Here is an 18,443-nt window from a genome sequence, read left to right as displayed (position 1 = left end):
CTCAAGACATTTTAAGTATTTACTATTATTGATTGGCTTTCAGCCACTAGTTAATATGCACAGGAGTAAAAAAGTTCTTGAATGATTTAAAACTATGAATTATAGCCATGTAAGTATAAGACATTAAAAAGCCCCACAAATTAAAATAATACTGATAACATTACGTTGACTGAGATTCTAGAACCACTTTCTATTCTACAAAATAAGCTACTTACGTGTGGAAGCTAACGTTTGGTGTGGCCTTTGGGTCATAGTTCTATAGAGACAGGTTCAACAGCTCTTTCAGCTGTGTGCTATTGGTGAGGGAACTGTCAAAAATGTCATCACCTGACAAAATTTTTGGATATTTTATCATTCAGTGAATATTTCTACACCATCTACCAGTGCCTCTTTAATAGGTGTCATTTGAGAAGTTTAGATGTATTGGAATCCTGTCATCTGGTTACAAAGAAAGACACACATGGTCTTTTTTTTTTAAATAAGATTTATTTATTTTATAGAGAGAAAGAACATGAATGGGGGGAGGGGCAGAGGGAGAGGAACAGGGAGAGACTCTGAAGTAGACTCCCCACTGAGCATGGAGTCCCACATGGGGTCCATCCCGGGAAGCCAGACCATGACCTGAGCCAAAGTCCACACAGTAAGTGGCCTAACTGACTGAGTCACGCAGGTACCCCTGAAAGACATACATCCTCTTTCTTCCTTTTTTTTTTTTTTTTTTAAGGTTATTTGTCAGAGAGAGAGAGATAGAAAGAGAACATAAGCAAAGGGGAGGGGTAGAGGGAGAAGCAGGCTCCTCACTTGGCAAGGAGCCCTATGCGGAACTTGATCCCAAGACCCAGAGATCATGACCTGAACTAAAAGCAGGTGCTCAGCAGACTAAGCTACCCAGGCGTCCCACATACAGTATCTCTCGCTTCATCTGTCCTCCAGGCCATGGTTGGTCCTCATGGCAGCCCGGTGTTAGCTTCTTCTCTGTGAAAAAGGGAGTTGGGAAGGTGGGGGTTTAGGCTGAACTCTTTTGAACTTTAAATACTATTACTGAAACACTATAGCTCCCTCCAATTTTAATGAGAAATAACTTTATAGTTCACCTTTGGCAGTATCTTTAGAAAAAGAAAGAAAAAAGGGCCAACTGGCTGGCTCAGTCAGTTAAGCGTCCACCTCTTGGTTTTGGCTCAGGTTGTGTTCTCAGGGTCCTGAGATCGAGCCCCACACAGGCTTCGAGCTCAGCAAGGGCTCTGTTTCTGACTCTCTCTCCCCCTGTCCCTCCATCTTGTGTGCTCTCTCTCAAGTAAATAAATAAATTAAAAAAAAAAAAAGAAAAAGAAAGAAAAGAAAGAAGAAAGAAGCAACGTGAGGGATAAAGTTGTGACCTACATAGCTAAGGGCACATGACTAATTCCTGGCACATTAGCTGTAGCCCAGTCGACTGAATGCCAATGCAAAGCTGTTCCTGTATTCCACTACATCTCCCATTCCCCACAGTATGCCTCCACGGGGGTTAATTGTACTTCATCTGCATACATTTGTTTACATTCTTGTGTAATATGTTACTGAAACCTTCTCTATCTCAGTTTCCTTATCTTTAAAATGGGGATGATAATTATACCTACCTCATAGAATTTTTGTGAAGTTAAGAGTTTATACACACACACACACACACACACACACACACACACATCTATACACAAGCACATATGCATTATTGAGATATGACTTAGAACAGTGCCTGGTACCTAATGAGTGCTATGTGAGAAGTAGGTGCTAAAGTTATTAATTCACCTCATTTTTTCCTATAATTGTGTTCTTATCTATTTTATTGAGAGTGTATACTTGACATATTAGTGCTCATTATATTTTTAAATCAATCTTGTGGCTGTAGTTCATACTGTATTTTTGAAATATCTACTTAAATTAGTACAAATACATTCCTTGATAAGACTAAATAATTCACTATCCTCTCCTGATGTAGAAGGTGTAGAGAAGCTTTTTATTCTGAAAATGAGGCAAGGACCACAGTGTGGCTGGGATACAAAAAATGAAAAGATTTTATGGGGTCTTTAAAATGATTTAAAAATATGTTTTATGTGAATGACCATTATAGTTCTTCTTGTAATATCTTTGTGGGGGATGGTAATAGACCTTTCACATGGGGTTGCTGAGTGGAGACATGGCATTGAGGGGAGTCGCCAGGAACCTGTACTTCCTTCATTCTTATCCAGGGCTTTGACTAGTCCAGCAGAAAAATACACGGACCCTGCCAGCTACTGTGCTTCTCTCCAGAGCCTCTGTCTCTTCCCTATCTGTCCTTCCTCTCCTCCATTCTATTGTCAGACCCTTCAGTCTGAACATGAAACTCTGGCAGGCATTCATGTGATATTTCAAATGGTGCTTATGTTAGTGAGACTCATATTGTGAAATACAGTGCTGGTATTGAGAATACACTATTACATTAAATTTTTTTTTTTTTTTTTTTTTTACATCTCCCAGAGCCCGTAAACGGGCCATCCTTCTGCCTTTTGTAGAGAAGGAAAAAGTAACCGGAAGATCTGCATTTTGTTTGCAGGTGTCCTTCAACTTTCAAATGTGGAAATTCAGAACTTTGGATCACCTTTGTACTCAGCTGTTGAACTCCTTAATGCATCGGCAGGAACCTGGATAATATCATCCACTCTGCACCAGAGCTGCGGTGGGGGCATTCGTGTGGCTGCCAGTCATGGGATTATTTTAAAGGACAATCTGGTGTTTGGTGCAGTTGGCCATGGCATTGATTTGCAGGGTCAGAACTTTACCCTCTCTAATAACCTTGTGGTTCTGATCACACAATCAGCGTGGTCTACCATGTGGGTGGCAGGAATCAAAGTGAACCAGGCAAAGGACATCAGCCTTGACGGCAATGTTGTGGCAGGATCGGAGCGACTCGGCTTTCACATCCGAGGCCACAGGTGTTCCTCTCCTGAAGCTCTCTGGTCCGACAATGTGGCCCACTCAAGCCTTCATGGCCTTCATCTCTATAAGGAAAATGGGTTTGACCACTGTACTGGTATCTCTGGCTTCCTGGCTTTCAAGAACTTTGACTATGGTGCTATGCTCCATGTGGAGAACAGTGTGGAGATGGAGAACATCACTCTGGTGGATAATACTATTGGTCTCTTGGCAGTGGTGTATGTGTCTTCTGCTCCACAGGGTCACACTGAAAATGTACAGGTTACACTCAGGAATTCAGTCATTGTGGCCACTAGCTCTTCTTTTGACTGTATTCAGGACAGAGTTAAGCCTCGCTCTGCCAATTTGACATCAACAGATCGAGCTCCTTCCAATCCAAGAGGGGGTCGAGTTGGTATTTTGTGGCCTGTATTCACCTCAAAACCAAATCGCTGGCCTCAGGAACCATGGCACAGAGTGAGGAATGGCCATTCAATTTCAGGAATGATGAAACTTCAAGGTAGGAGGTTCTGGCTTCCAAGCAATGTAGTGCATAGGATCTTCAATAGCATTCAGAAATTATATCAGCAAGAGGGTATGATGTAGTCTGGTGCTTACCGTCCAATTGATAACCTTCTGGCTATTGATAAGCACAATGGTGATTTATAATGACAGGGAGATGCTCCTTAAAAAGTCACTGCTTTATTTATGTTGAAGAACTTTCACAGTGATTATTTAATTTGGTTATATGACAATTCTCTAGGTAAGTGGTTTTTTTTTTCCTATTATGAAAATGAGAAAACAAATGCAGAAATTGTGCTTCACTGAAGTTGCTTAGTAGGTGATGGGGCAGCCTGGATTAGAACCAGTTATACCACAACCTGTGATGTTAATCTTCCATCAGATCTCTTTTGTGCTACTGTACTCACTTCCACTGGATCATGATCAAAACTTTGCTGAAAAGTATTACTCTTAAGACTTTAATGTGTTGGAATATTCTTCTCTTTTGATACAATGTCCAGGTCTTAAAGAACTACTGACATTATAAATTGGGATTTATATTAACTCCTGGAAATACCATGGATAGCTTAAATTTACTACCAAATATGCGTTGGTGTAAGAATATTTAGTTGTGTGATCTATATGTGTTGTTGGTAGGTTCTATGAGCTAATGTTTTGATATCTTAAATTTTTTTTCTTCAGATGTCACCTTTTCTAGTTTTGTGAAGAGTTGCTATAGTGATGACCTAGATGTCTGCATCCTGCCCAGTGTGGAGAACACTGGAATCATGCACCCAATAATAGCAGAGAGGACCAAGATGCTAAAGATCAAAGACAAAAATAAGTTCTACTTTCCTCCTTTACAAGCTAGGTACCAGTTTTAGTATTTATAATAAGCTATGTTTATGAAGTATTTGGCAATTTCTCAAATCCTTAAACATGTTAAGAAAAAAAAGAATAAAATCATTGATGTCAATAGAAATAAGTTTTTCTGGAAAGCTACGGTAGATTGATTGAATGGCTCAAGTTCTTTACCCTATGTTCATGCTCTTCAATACAAGATTTTTGCAATCTTTCCTACAGCAGAGGCAGAGACTCTATTTTTCTCGTGAGAATTATTTCTCCATTTCTCTCTTTTTCTAGCTAAAAAAGAGAACAAAAAGTGATAGAATGCAAATTTTACTAATGTTGTTTCATCGTTTTATCTTTATTTGAGATACTTCTTTGGGTGTTTTCAAAATCATTGGGAAAAAAATTTACCCTAAGTCTTGAATCTTCCATGGAGTATGATGTCACTAGTTTTCAGAAGAAGGCTCATGAGCCCTTGTGTAGGGACTAGGAAGTCAAAGGAGACTGTGTCTGTTGCCAAGAATCCCTGCACTGAATGAAGTGTCTCAGATATTGGCAGCCAGACCCTGTGTAACTATTGTTCTTGAACATGCAATCTGGGAATTTTATACAGGGATCTGAAAACTAGATGAGGAATTCTTTTTGTCATAAAAGGGAGTAGGGAAGTTAGGAGCAGGAATAATGGGTTACTTTCTTTTCCCCACAACATTAGGGAAAACTCCTTTAGCTAAAAAAGAAAAGAATCAAGAAAAATTCCCCTAATTAGAAAATAATATGTTTGGCTCAACACCAATCTCTTCTTAATGCCCATCCCTAAGCCATTTTTTTGGTACCCAAACATTATGAGCTTTGCAATTTGTATTATTCTGTCATCTTTTCTCCTGCCCAGTTTTCCTTAGGTTCATGTCCTACTTATGGAATGAAATAGTTATAAAGCTAAATGATATTAACATCTGATTCTTTTATTATTAATACTTGACATACGGTTGGCATACAATAAATATTTAATATTATTACCGATGGTACCTAAAATTATTAGACCAGGGGAAATCAAATAAATGCTCTATAATTCAATGCTATAATTGCTTATAACTTGTTTATATAACCTGCCAGACTCTCAGTTCTGAAAGTATAGGAACCATGTTTGTCTTTTTCACCACTGTATTCCCCAACATATAAATGTAGGTTTTCGATAGATATTTGTTAAATAAAAATATATATTTTTACTTTGTATATAGCACAAATAGAATTGATATTTATAATAATAATTTTAAAGTCCTGTAAGGCCCCAAAGTTTCATAAAGAAATGATTACATTATGTTCTTCAGATATTAGAGGAAAATTTTATTTTATCTTGCTTCTTACAAAATTAGCAATTGAGGCAAAGATTTTATATTCAGATATCTAGACTATTTGGTTACAATAATGTCTTTCTTTTTGCTCATATAATGAGAAAATAACATTTTCTATAGCGTTTTATTTTGTATTTGTGTAGCACATTATTAGTAATAAAATCCTGTTGAATTTTTTTCTCTCTTTTCTTTAAGATTTTATTTATTTGGTTATTTGGAGGGGGAGACACAGAGGGAGAGGCACAGACTCCATGCTGAGTGTGGAGCCTGGCATGGGGGGCTCTACGTCAACACCCTGAGATCATGGCTTGAGTCAAAACCAGGAGTCAGGGGTGCCTGGGTGTCTCAGTGGGTTAAGCCTCTGCCTTCGGTTCAGGTCATGATCTCAGGGTCCTGGGATCTAGCCCTGCATCAGGCTCTCTGCTCAACAGGGAGCCTGCTTCCCCCTTCTCTCTGCCTGACTCTCTGCCTACTTGTAATCTCTCTGTCTGTCAAATAAATAAATAAAATCTTTAAAAAAAAAACAAAACAAAACCAAGGGTCAGATCTTAACTGCCTGAACCACTCAGGCATCCTGAATTTCTTTTTCATGTCAGCGCTTCCAATACCTGTTTTCTTTGTGTTGCTTATCATGGAATGAGAGAGGTGCTTTCTGTCTGCCTTTACAGGAAAGGTTTAGAAATGCTGGTCTGCCCTGAATCAGATTGTGAAAATCCAAGAAAATATCTCTTTAAGGATCTGGATGGGAGAGCCCTGGGTCTGCCACCACCAGTGTCAGTGTTTCCTAAAATGGAGGCAGAATGGACTGGATCCTTCTTCAACACAGGTTAGTTGTATCTGAACTTGATGCCTCCAGCAGAGGGAGTATGCCTGTGAAGGAGCTGGTTTGGCTGGGTCCTCTAGTGGGAACCGAATCACCAGGAGAGGAGCTGAGTTCCAGGTGGAGTCTGTGCTACTGAAGGAATGCTGAGGATTGAAAGATGCCATTAGAGCATTGTTATCCCCCCACAAGATCACTTACATCTCTGTATAATGCACAGATTCCCACAATGCAGCTCTGTCCCCAGGTGAGTACTTCCTCTCACCAGCACGCTCACCTGCTCCTGGAGCAGTACTCTCACCGCTCCCTGCCCCACAGTCAGCCAGGGAACCAGCTCCTCTGTCCTCTGAGTCAACAGTTCTCTTACCTCCCGACTGAAAGGCTCTCAGTCTGGGGAGGGTGGTGAAGGAGATGTCATGCGGTTTTCTTCCTTTCCTTTATCTGTTCATTGTCCTTGGGGAGGGCGGGGCTCTACTCAAAATTCCTTCTTGCTGATGCAACCAGAGCCCATTTAGGGACCAGTTTTCATAGCCATAACCCTGGAGAGATCATCGGTCTTCTACGCCCACAAACAATGGGACTCTGAGTTTCTGTTTGAGGTCAGGTGGACACTGTTGTACATAAATCTAAAGAATTTCCCCACCTTTCTTTTTGTCTCAGTGGTGGATTCTTTCCAGACTTCTCTTCTAGTCTCTCTTTCCATTTTTAAGTTCTAAGTGAATGAATGTTCCAGGACTATGTTCTCAGATCTATTTTGTTCTCTCCCTAATCTTGCTAAGTTCAAGGTTGAAATATCTTCTACCACTGATGACTTCCAGTTTATATCTCCAGCCCTGAACTTTTGTTTGATATATACAACTGACTCCATTGGGAAGTTCAATCAGCATTTCAGACTCAACATATCCTAAATGGATTCTTGAGCTCTGCCTGCTTCCCCAGCCTGCTTCTTGCCTAGTTGACCCTACCTCTATAATTGGTATCATCACTCATGAGATTATTTAAGTAAAAACATCTAGGAGTGATCCTTTATTCCTTTTTCTGATATAAATTCTCTCATTTGTAAACCATCATCATCTCTCACCCAACAAAGGAATGGGCTTCTTTCTTCTGTTCTTAAACCCCACAATCTATTTTTCACATGGCAGCCAGAGTGATCTTTTCAACTTTCCAATAGTTTTCCATTCCTCTAGAATGAAATCCAAACTACAAGCCTGTAAGTCTTATTGAATCTGGTCCCTGACTACCTGTGACACCTTTTTTACTTATTCATCATAGTCTTATGATTTCTTTAACATGCTAGGCTTACTCCTACCCCAGGGCTTGCCTTTGCATGTGCTGTTTCCTCTGCCCGAAATCTCCTTTTCTCATTTCTTTGCAGAGCTTGCTCCTTCTGTTCAAATGATAGCTCCTCAGAGAAGCCATCCCTGGTCACCCTGTCCAAAAAAATTATGGGCCCATTATTCTCTAACTCTACTATGCCTGCTTTCTTTTTTATCAGAGTTCTACTATTTGAAATTAAATTGCAAACACACTTGTTTACTGGTCGATTCACTGTTTGCCTTTTAAAGTGCAAACTTAGAGCAAGAGTTTTGTCCTGTTCATTGTTGTCTACTTGGAGAATGTTCAACGAAGAGTAGTTGATGGGTTGATCAAGGGAATGAATTGTTGATAGCTAAGGAGAATACTAAAGTTGTTTGCCCCAAACCCTTCAAGAATGTGTAGAAGAAACTGAGGTTTCAATTTAGGTCCTGGGTCTAAGGATTTACCCATAGTAGAAAATCTGGAACCAAGACTTTCCTCAGTCTCTTTTTCCTTGTAGCCACCTTATTACCTTTTGAACCACTGCTACTTTTAGCATTTGGGATTTACAGAAGTTTCTACAAAGGTCTTTTAATTACCATACAATTTCATGCCTCACCACTTTTTCATATTTCTCTTAAATATTTTTATAGGTTGAAGTCTTATCTTTGCAACAGGATGACAAGTTGTGGGGGCTATGATATAGGTTTTAAAAAGTCAGTGCTGAGTACTTGGAATATGCTAAGTAAATATTCACTTTGATAAGTTGGTCATATCTGTTGAATATAACTAGCACATACATTGTTTGCACAGAGGAATAAAATGCAGAGAAAGTATATATTGAGAAAATACATGCAGCATAGCAAAAGGAAAAAAAAAAGATAGGCAGCGGCTCTCTTATTTACTACTATATGTATTCAGATAGCTTTCTACAGTAAGCTATTCTGTTGGCTTTAAGAGTTACCCCACTATTACATAAATACCATGGAGAAAGCATCTTACTTTCAAACAAAGTACAGGCATAATTGTGAGGGATTTCTACACTTGTGGTTTGGGTGAGGACATCATTGTTGAGAATCAGTACCGAGGGACTTGGGTCCCAGAGTATTAATGGAAATTACATTTCAGAAAAGAATAAGGGCTGAAGAGTGTCTTAGTTGGGTGGCTCCAGAGATAGCCATGGATGTAAGGCTTAGACTCTAGTACTTTACGGGAGGAGGTAAGTATGGAAAGTAGAGAAGTAGTGACGTAAGACAGGGAAAGAGGTGAAGCCAGGAAAGATGGAATCAAACTGATCTCTACCCTAGAGAGCTGGAGCTCAAGTTTTGAGGGGAGCTCCAGGAGACCCTGGGCCCGTGACTGAAATGTATCCCTGCTAAGCTATGAAGAAGCCAAGGTATTTATATTCAAATCCCTACTTGTCATTGGTTGAAGGATTCTTCTGGAAATTAACTCTCTATCCTCTCGGCTGTCCCTGAAGAAAGGCCAACTGTGCTCTTACCTGTGGCCAGGAACAAACCTTTCTCAGAAGAAGTGGTAGGTTCCATTAGCAGTCTTTGGTGGGTGAAGGTGAGTTCTGAAAACATATACCTGTGACACTGAAAATGTCTGGGACAAACTGGAGCTCTAAAATGTTGATCAAATACTCCATGTGTAAGGGCCTCTGGGTGGCTCAGTTGGTTAAGTGTCTGCCTTCAGCTCAGGTCATGATCCTAGTGTCCTGGGATCGAGTTCCACATTGGGCTCCCTGTTTAGCGGGGAGTCTGCTGCTCCCTCTCCCTCTTTTCCTCCCCCTCCTCATGCATGCTCTTTCTCGCTCTCAAACAGGTTAAAAAATCTTTAAAAAAAATGCTCCATATGTAAGTAATGGGGTGGTTGGATGAACTCAGATGGTTGCTTGCCATATGGTATAAATATAGTGGTTAGGCATAGACATGTTCTTGTGGCTTGTTGTATATTTTGTTTCTTAACTTTCTGGTGTGTTTGTAAAATCTGATTCAGTAGTAAAACTCCAGCAGATATTACAGTAGAACATTCCACTTACTGTCAGTGTGTAGACAAGCATAAGTGTGAGTGTGAATGTTTGTGTGTGTGTGTGTGGTTGAATGTATATAGGAAGGTGTATATGACTGACTGCTTTCAACTCCTGATGTTTTAAAGCTTTGTAACATTTTAAATGAGGTTGCTATAGGTACCAACTGCAAGGATCTCCACAGTAGAGCCTGCTGTTTACTGTGCTGAAAACACAATCTGTCTTCCTGCAGTGAAGGAGATAGCACATAGTGTAAATGGTGTCTTCCAAGTGCTGACAGGATTGTAGGGTTTTCCTTGGACTTCCAAAATATGAATAGATCCTCCTTCCCTAATCCAAGTCTCTTTTTAGTTCTTATTTAATTATTTTTTAAAAAGATTTTATTTATTTATTTGACAGAGAGAGACAGGGAGAGAGGGAACACAAGTAGAGGGGAGTGGGGATAGGAAAGGGAGAAGCAGGTTCCCCGCTGAGCAGGGAGCCCGATGTAGGGCTCCATTCCAGGACTCTGGGTACATGACCTGAGCCGAAGGCAGATCTTAATGACAGAGCCACGCAGGACCCATCCCTTTCTATTTTAAAGCATTCTCTTGTATGCCACTTTCCAATTCCTGTACACAATCTGATAGATGAGAAAAAGCACAAATTTAATCTGAAGAGGAGTGTCTATTTTGTATTTTTCCTCTTCAAGACAAGAATCTATGATTTTCTGTGGAATAGGAAGAGGAAATGAAAATGGAGACCACTGGAACCAGCTCTCATTTTTATTCCAAGTGGCATTGAGTGTGCCACACCCTTGTGTTCTTTCTCAACTTTATTAATAAATGGTTTGGAGTTCCTTGTCTTTGAGGGTTATTTTTAATTTGAAAAGCACAGACTGTATTTGCCCATATATGTTCACAGTGGAGCTACCCAACCCAGACAGATATCCACAGGTCCCGGTGTATTGTCATATATTCTAGCATTAGAAGCAAGAATTATCCATGTGGATCAGCTATAAGGAATACTGTGCCAGTGGGTTTTGCTATCTGTGTGATGCAGGGTGTGTAGCCAGGGGAAAAGTGAGCTGTTAATTGTGATTTGTACTTATCTGTAAGTTTGCATTTGCAGCCAACTCTGAAACATGCATGGCAATAGAGCGCTAAGCCGCTAATCCAAAGCAGGAGATCCTCTGAGGACCATTTGCATTTTATTCTGGAAAGGGTTTCTTTTGATTATGGAAGCAGATGATGATCTGAAGATCCAAAATCATGGAGAAAAACCAAGTCAGGTGGGACTAGACCAGTGCCAGAGCACCCTTCTCTGGCTTCTTAGTCATTTCCAGTCTGTCCCAGACTCCAAATGGGTAGCTTTACCTCCCAGACCAGTTTGTACACGTGGAGTACCTGTGTGGTTGAGAGAAGACTGGAAGAAGTCAGAGTTTTACTTCCAATGGCATTTTACAGTTTCTGAGCCGTCTACTTTCTCTGAAGAAAGGAGAAAGGGGGTGTGACATGGAAGGTGACCCGCCTTGAGCAACTTTCGCATGCCGTATGCTGAAGTTGGCATTTTCATTCATTGTGCAAATACATTTTGACCTCCTACGGTCTACCAAGGCTTCTAAGGATGGGAGCTCTGGTTGTGAACGAAACAATACTCCTGCTTTCATTAAGCTTATGTTCCAGTGGAGAGAGACACATAAACAAATAAAAACATTCCAATAGTGATGGGAGGTATGAAGAAAAGAGTATAGGGTTTTGGGTTAGAGAGGTAGATTGAAGGGTGTGTGTGTCCATGCAGGTGTGGGTAAGGGAGTGGCTATTTGAAACAGAGGTACATTTCTAAGGAGACCTGAATGAGGGACAAGGGGGTCACTGCTCAGAGCAGAGGGAGGAGACTTGTAGGGACAGAGAGCCGCCAGAACAGAACCTCTGAGCCAAGAATGGTTTCTGCGTGTCTGAGAGGTGGGTGAGAAGGTGATCAGTGCTACTGGTGTGTAATTAATGGGAATGGGAGTAGTCACAGGTAGCCAGGAGCTGCTCCTTCCTAGGCCAGAACAATTTGATAAGATGATGTTGGAGGACAGAGGTTGGAGGATGATGTTCATTCTCTGAAAACATGGTACCTACAGCCATGGAATAAATGTATAGGGAGTGGGAGTCAGACTGGGAGCAGGCAGTGCAGTTAGGAGGGGGCTTAGGAATGCACCACACCCCACAGGCCATCTGCTGACACGCGCTGGCCTGCAAAGTATTACACTCACTGACAGTGAAATAATGACAGGAATTGATCACTTAGAATCATAGCAACTTGACAGAGTAATTTTATGTCTGTTGACTCTAATTTATTAGAAAGAAAATTTTGGGATTTATTTTGTATGTCTAATTGGTCAGATAATTTTTTTTTTCTTAAAGATTTTAATGGGGTGCTTGAGTGGCTCAGTGGGTTAAAGCCTCTGCCTTTGGCTCAGGTCATGATCCCAGGGTCCTGGAACTGAGCCCCAAATCAGGCTCTCTGCTCAGCGGGGAGCCTGCTTCCTCCTGTCTCTCTGCCTGCCTCTCTGCCTACTTGTGATCTCTATCTGTCAAATAAATAAATTTTTTAAAAAATTAAAAAAAAGTTTTTATTTATTTATTTGTCAGAGGAAGAGAGAGGGAGAGGGAGAGAGAGAGAACACAAGCAGAGAGAGAAGCAGACAGAGGGAGAAGCAGACTCCCTACAGTGCAAGGAGCCCAATGCAGGACTTGATCCCAGGATCCTGAGATCATGACCCAAGTTGAAGGTAGACGCTTAACTGACTGAGCCACCAAGGCATCCCTAATTTATAATTTTTAAAGTCTTGGTCCTCAATGGCCTGGAAATTTTAAAATAGACAAAAACAAACAAAACAAAACAAAAACCCTGTTCTCTTGCCAAATATTTTTCAGTTGAGGAGGTAAATTTGATGTGCTTGGGACAGTGGCTTCTGTAGCTGACTTATCATCAGAATTATCTAGGACATTAAACGTTCATTTGCATGTTGGGGATTTTGAGTCAAAAGGTATGTGTGAGGCCCAGGCCTTTGTGTTTAAACACACATAGACACAGGTACACATTGACTCATAAACACAGCCTCCCTGAGTTATTCTGCTGTGCTAAGGTTTGAGAACCACTAACTAATAGAGTCATTTGTTTCCTTTGAAGTAAATAGACAGGAAGTTATGAAGACATCGTTTTTAATTTAAAAAGTGAGCAGTCTCAATTTCTCACAAAAAAATCCAACATTTGCTCCCTGTGCCAAATACCATAGGCATAAATATACTTGCTTATATACACACTGGATATATTCCAGAAAGGGAATAGGACATGAACTAAAAAGGTATAGGAGTATTCACAATCTAAATTAAGTCTTCAGATAATAAGAATATATTAAACTTTTTAAAATGTAGATTATTTTTGCTAGGACTGAAGTGAGTTGAATGACCTCAAAATGACACTTTAATAATAAAGCATTGGATAAAAGTGAGTTCAATGCAAAGTTTATTTTTTAAATTCTACATTGCATCATTATATTAAAAAAATTAAACTCATGATAAGCTTTTCCCACACTTTCCTTGATGTCATTCCCAGCAAAGTCCTGTGGTCTGACCAGGACTTCTGACCAAATCCATCTTTGGGACAGGTGAGAGTTTCCCATTCTTTGCCACGAGAGGGTAAGAAACATTTTTCAAATGGCGTTCCTTCTTGGTTGCTTCTTGAGAAAGTTATAAACCATTATGGAGACCTTAAAAGTGACTGGCCTCAAATCAAACATAAAAGATGAGGTTGATAAAAAAGAAAATAAAGCTGGCATTTGACTGTCAGCCCACGGAGTGATGAAGTAGTTTCCTACCAAATAATGGGAAAGTTCCCGCAACCCAGGAGACGCACGGTCAGCTGCTTGCGGACAGAGCAGCTAGCATCGTCTCAACCCTTTGTTGCTAGATCTCAAAATGCGTCTTTTCTTTAAGCTTTCCAGGCTTCTCTTTCTTCCCATTTGTCCTGGGAATGACAGCAAGATGGTATTATAAAATGGGAGAAGGGAGAGGGAGGGAGAAAATGAGGGGACAGAATGGAGAGAGGAAATGGTTTGTCTGCCAATATCTATGCTTGCAGAGGTCTTTTTCTTCTAGCTAGAGGGGGAAATACCATTCTCTTTTCCCAAGCAATTATAGGCCCCAAAGATTGAAACTTGGTATATAGCTCTTTAATCTCAGCAGATATTTATGGTTAAACATTAGACTTTTAGGATTCCAGATGTCAGGGTATTAAAATATAAAGTCACAGTAGAGTCTCAGAAAATATTAGAATCTTGGGGATGCATGGCTGCAGGGATTTTTCTCCCAAGTGGAAGAGGGCAAAGCTTTCTGTGATCCTTTGTGAGAGCACCTTTCCTTCACCTGATTCTCTCACTCCCGCATGACTCGCCGCATCTCCAAGCGCTGAATGGAGTGACAGTGTTTGACTGTGTTTTGAAATCGCCCAGAGTGTGAGTTGGAATGCTTTTCGCAAGAGACTTGTAAAGGATGACATGAGAAGGCATATGAGCCATGGGAATAATTCTGTTGCCGCTCCTCAGTCTGGACACTTTGTAATTCCCGAGATGCCTTGATTCTCAGATCTTCCGCTAACACCCAGTACTCCTGAAGTATCTGCCATGTTTCTGACGGTTCTAAGAACTTCAGATGAGTTATCTCATGTAATCCCGTCAACAGAATATACCCTCTGAGGTAGATGGTCTTATTCCCTACCTGTTATAGCTAAGGAAACTATTGTAGAGATATAGGTAACTTGCCCAAGCCATAAACTAATGAATGGAAGTTTCCGAACTGAACCCGTGTTTTTCACACTATGTGTGATATACCCTCTTGCTAAGTTCCTTTTTCCTTTTTCCTCTACATTCTCCAGTGTTAGCTCTCTTAGATCTATCAACTTTCTCACATAGTGTCCTTTCTACACAGAGCAAAGCAAACGGAGACTGTGCAATTATTCTAGCAATTATCCACCCCAACTAGCAGTAATAATAGTTACCATTATATCTAGCATATTCACTGTGCCAGGCATTATGCTAAGGGGGTTATAAGCATTCCCATTTATGCTTTCAACAACCTTAATGTGTAGGGATTGTTATCCCTTTTCAGCATTCAAAGAAATAAGGGTTTGGAGAAGCTAACTAATTTTTCATGGTTCTGCACTTAGAATGTGCAGAACCAAGATTTAAATCTATATTTGTCTGATTCCAAAATCTGGGCTTGGAACCACTTTTAGATAATTATCATCGTGTGGTCTGAATCATCTGGTGGGGAGCTGCACAGAGAGATATTTCACCAACGAATTCACATTTTTCCATTTTACATGGTAACGAATCGATTTTTAAATTTAAAAACATTTTCAATTACTATAACATTTCTGAAAGGCAATGGTAATAATGACCACAAAAAAAAATTGTCACTTAGTTCTTCTTCATGTGTAGATGGCCATTTCCCGTGTATGAAGTAAATGGACTCTGTCCCCTCCAAGAAACCCATTTTGCCAGTATTAACCCCTGGAAGTTGTGTGACAACAGTAGAGCAGTACAAAGTAGAGGCTTTGATCATGAGATCAAAATTTATTGTGGTGGGGCACCTAGGTGGTTTCAGTTGGTTAAGCATCTGCCTTCAGCTCAGGTCATGATCCCCCAGTCCTGGGATCGAGCCCGTATCAGGCTTCCTGCTCAGGCAAGGAATCTTCTTCTCTCTCTGGCTTTTCCCCTCTGTCCCTCCCCACTGCTCATTCTCTTTCTTTCTCAAATAAATAAAATCTTTTAAACATTTCTTATGGTAATTTTTCTGTAGCCTCCCTTTTCTCCCAATAGATTGAGGTATGCCCTCCCCATACCAACTTAGATGTTTCTTGAGAGTCCATTGAGAGCAAAGCACTATGTACTATCGGGTTATCCTAAATAGGACACAGCAAGGTAGATAAGAAGCCATCCTTGCCCTCGTGCATGGGTGTGGGGGGTTCAGGCTACGAGTTGGAGAAAATGAGTTAATATAAAATTGGCATGTACGCTGGAGAGTCCATGTATACCTGGGGATCTAGACAAGGGCTCTAGGAAGGAAATGGAGTTTGCCGTGACCCTAGAACATCAGGTAAAGCATTGAAAATCCTGCATGAAAGAAGCCAGGCAAAGAGGGTGTTGTGAAGTAGCAGACTCAGTGGAATGCTCCCTGGTTTCCAGACACAGATGGGGTTCTTCTGGGTCTTTCTGTCCTTGCTCTACCTATCAATGAGTTCTATTATAGCACGTCTGATGCTTTCCTGCCATCATCTTTCAAGCTTCTCATCTCACCAGACTGTGAATACCTTGACAGCCAAGATCCTTGAATTTTTAGTATAATCCCTGGAACATAATATATGCTCAGTAAATGTTTGCTGAATGAAGGAATAAATGAGTAAATGGGTGACTAAATGAGCGAAATAGCAAGAATTCAAGTTTAGGTCCAGTCAACTCTTCCACAAACTAAATCTTACAGATTTACTTAATATATAATTTGTTTAAGCTTTCTCAAAGAATGTTCCCTATTCACTCATCTCAGGAGATGGTGGAATATGTGGTCTGTGGCTAAATTTTGAAAACTCTGACTATTCAAATTTTGGAGATTCATCATGTAAATTAAGATATTAAAGGCTCTGAGAAGTTCTGCAATTAAATTTAAAAATGCTATTTAAATTTGCATTATCCAATATTTCTCAAACTTCTTAACTTGTGAATACTTATTCAGACTACACATTAATGTTCGCTGGAATTAGTGTACTTTAGAATGCATTTTGGGAAATACCGGCTCATGTTAATTCATTAGTTTGTAGGGATACATGCCAATGGGAAAGAAATTGGATTATAAGATATTTAGTTTGGATGGTTCCTTGGAGGTTAATATGTTCCACCTTAAACTCAATAGATATATTGAATTCATAGATAGTCTCTACCTTTAACTTTCTCAGGAAGTTGGAATTCACTCCCTTCCAGGGCTACCAAATATATTTTGAATAATTTTAATTATGAAGATTCTTTCTATGATTTCCACCAGCCATGACCTAGTTGACCTTTTGGTATAAAAGTACAGGTTTAATCTCTCCATAGTATAGCCTTTTACATATTCAAATAAGCAAAACAATGATCTTATAATAACCCAATATCCCTCTATCAAGCAAAGAAATTCCAAATTCCTTCTGTTAGCCAACATATGACAGATTGTTTCCAGGTCTTCACTTTCTAAACTGGCTGCTTTTTTATATTCTTCAATTTGTTGATGATTTTTCCAAAATGAAGAAACCAGAACATTATCTAGCATTGTCCTATACAGATAATAATGCAAATCCCAATAGAATTTAAATTTTATAGTGGGCAGTTTTAAAAAGGAAAAAGAATTGGAATTAAATTTAATAATACATGTTATTTAATCCAATATATTAAAACCATTACCATTTTAAGATTATTCTAATATGAAACTATTGAGATATTTTACATTTTTTTTCATGTTGTGTATTTGAAATTTAGTTTGTATTTCATAGTCATAAGGTATCTCAATTCAGAAACAACATTTTCATCAGAAATATTTTATGTGTATCTGGATTTGATTTGAAAAAGTAGATTCACATGTACAAGTTGTTCCAAATATACCTAAATATTTTCCAACAATTAATCACTAATACACTTTAAATTATAAATAACTAAAGTTATATTCAACTTAAAATTTAATTCTCAGTTGCTGTACTCATAGTTCAAGGGCTAAATAACTACCTGTAGCTATGGTTACCATATGGGTATTTTTCTTCCTTAGTTCTGGAAGGTCAAAGAAAAAGAACTGACTTTTTTTTTTTTAACCTATGTAGTAGACTATTAATCTCTGTTAAATTTCATTTTTATAAGTCACTTTTATAGGTCATTCATTGTAACTTGGGTTTCTTTGGATTGGACACTAAGCCCCAAACTAGAAACCATTCTACAGACCACCTAATTAGTTCTGGGCATATAACCCAGTCAGTAAAAGAAAGAAGCTTATCAAAATTATCTCTTAAGGAGCTACTGCTTAAATACCCAGTCCTCCAATAAAGCATCAAGGTTTTCAGAGACTAGGAATTTTACTACTCAAGTTAAGGACCCTTTATTGAAAAGTCTCTTCGCATTGCTATGCTTTGTTGTATGAGAAGATCGATAATATCAATGTTCCACGAGAGGGACTATTTTTGAGTATCTGTAACTAAATGAAGTTACTTGACTTTTTGCTGCAATAATATCCTGGTTCTCTCTTTTTTCTTAGTTTTCTTTACTTTTCTCTTTCTTTCTTTGCCCCTGCCACCACTCCCTATTCCATCTCCCCAGGTTATTTCCAGACTTCATTGAATAGTAAACTGTGCTCCTAATCTTCAAATTTTAATAATGAAAGAATTCTGCTTTGCTCTGTTCAATCTTTCGGTACAATAGTATTGAAAGATTTAGAATGCAGAAGCTCAAACTTTAGCTTATTTTACACCTAAGGTGGATGGAATTTTTTTGTTTATTTTATATATTCTTATGTATGTTTGTGTGTGTGTGTTGTGCACATGTGCATTTTAATGGAAGGGGATACTTGAACAGTCCCATCATTAAATGAAACACTTGTGCCTTACCAATAGGAACTAA

At 39.4% G+C, this 18,443-nt stretch overlaps 1 protein-coding gene across 20 annotated transcripts in view; it reads left to right on the top strand.

Annotated features, from left to right (window-relative positions):
- The window catches only part of PKHD1 (PKHD1 ciliary IPT domain containing fibrocystin/polyductin), a 485,802-nt gene that overhangs the window by 334,316 nt on the left and 133,043 nt on the right, over positions 1-18,443 (top strand). For 19 of the 20 annotated variants that reach the window (XM_082729339.1, XM_082729341.1, XM_082729340.1 and 16 more), the window contains 3 exons: positions 2,570-3,448; positions 4,132-4,300; positions 6,299-6,456. In XM_082729339.1, coding sequence (XP_082585465.1) covers positions 2,570-3,448; positions 4,132-4,300; positions 6,299-6,456 — 1,206 coding nt within the window. The remainder of the gene's footprint in view (positions 1-2,569; positions 3,449-4,131; positions 4,301-6,298; positions 6,457-18,443) is intronic. The other variant, XM_082729342.1, reaches the window with a different exon arrangement.

The sequence above is a fragment of the Mustela nivalis genome (genome assembly GCF_964662115.1).
Source record: "Mustela nivalis genome assembly, chromosome: 5".
NCBI classification, from domain to species: Eukaryota; Metazoa; Chordata; class Mammalia; order Carnivora; family Mustelidae; genus Mustela; species Mustela nivalis.
This window is presented reverse-complemented; position numbering and strand designations above follow the sequence as displayed.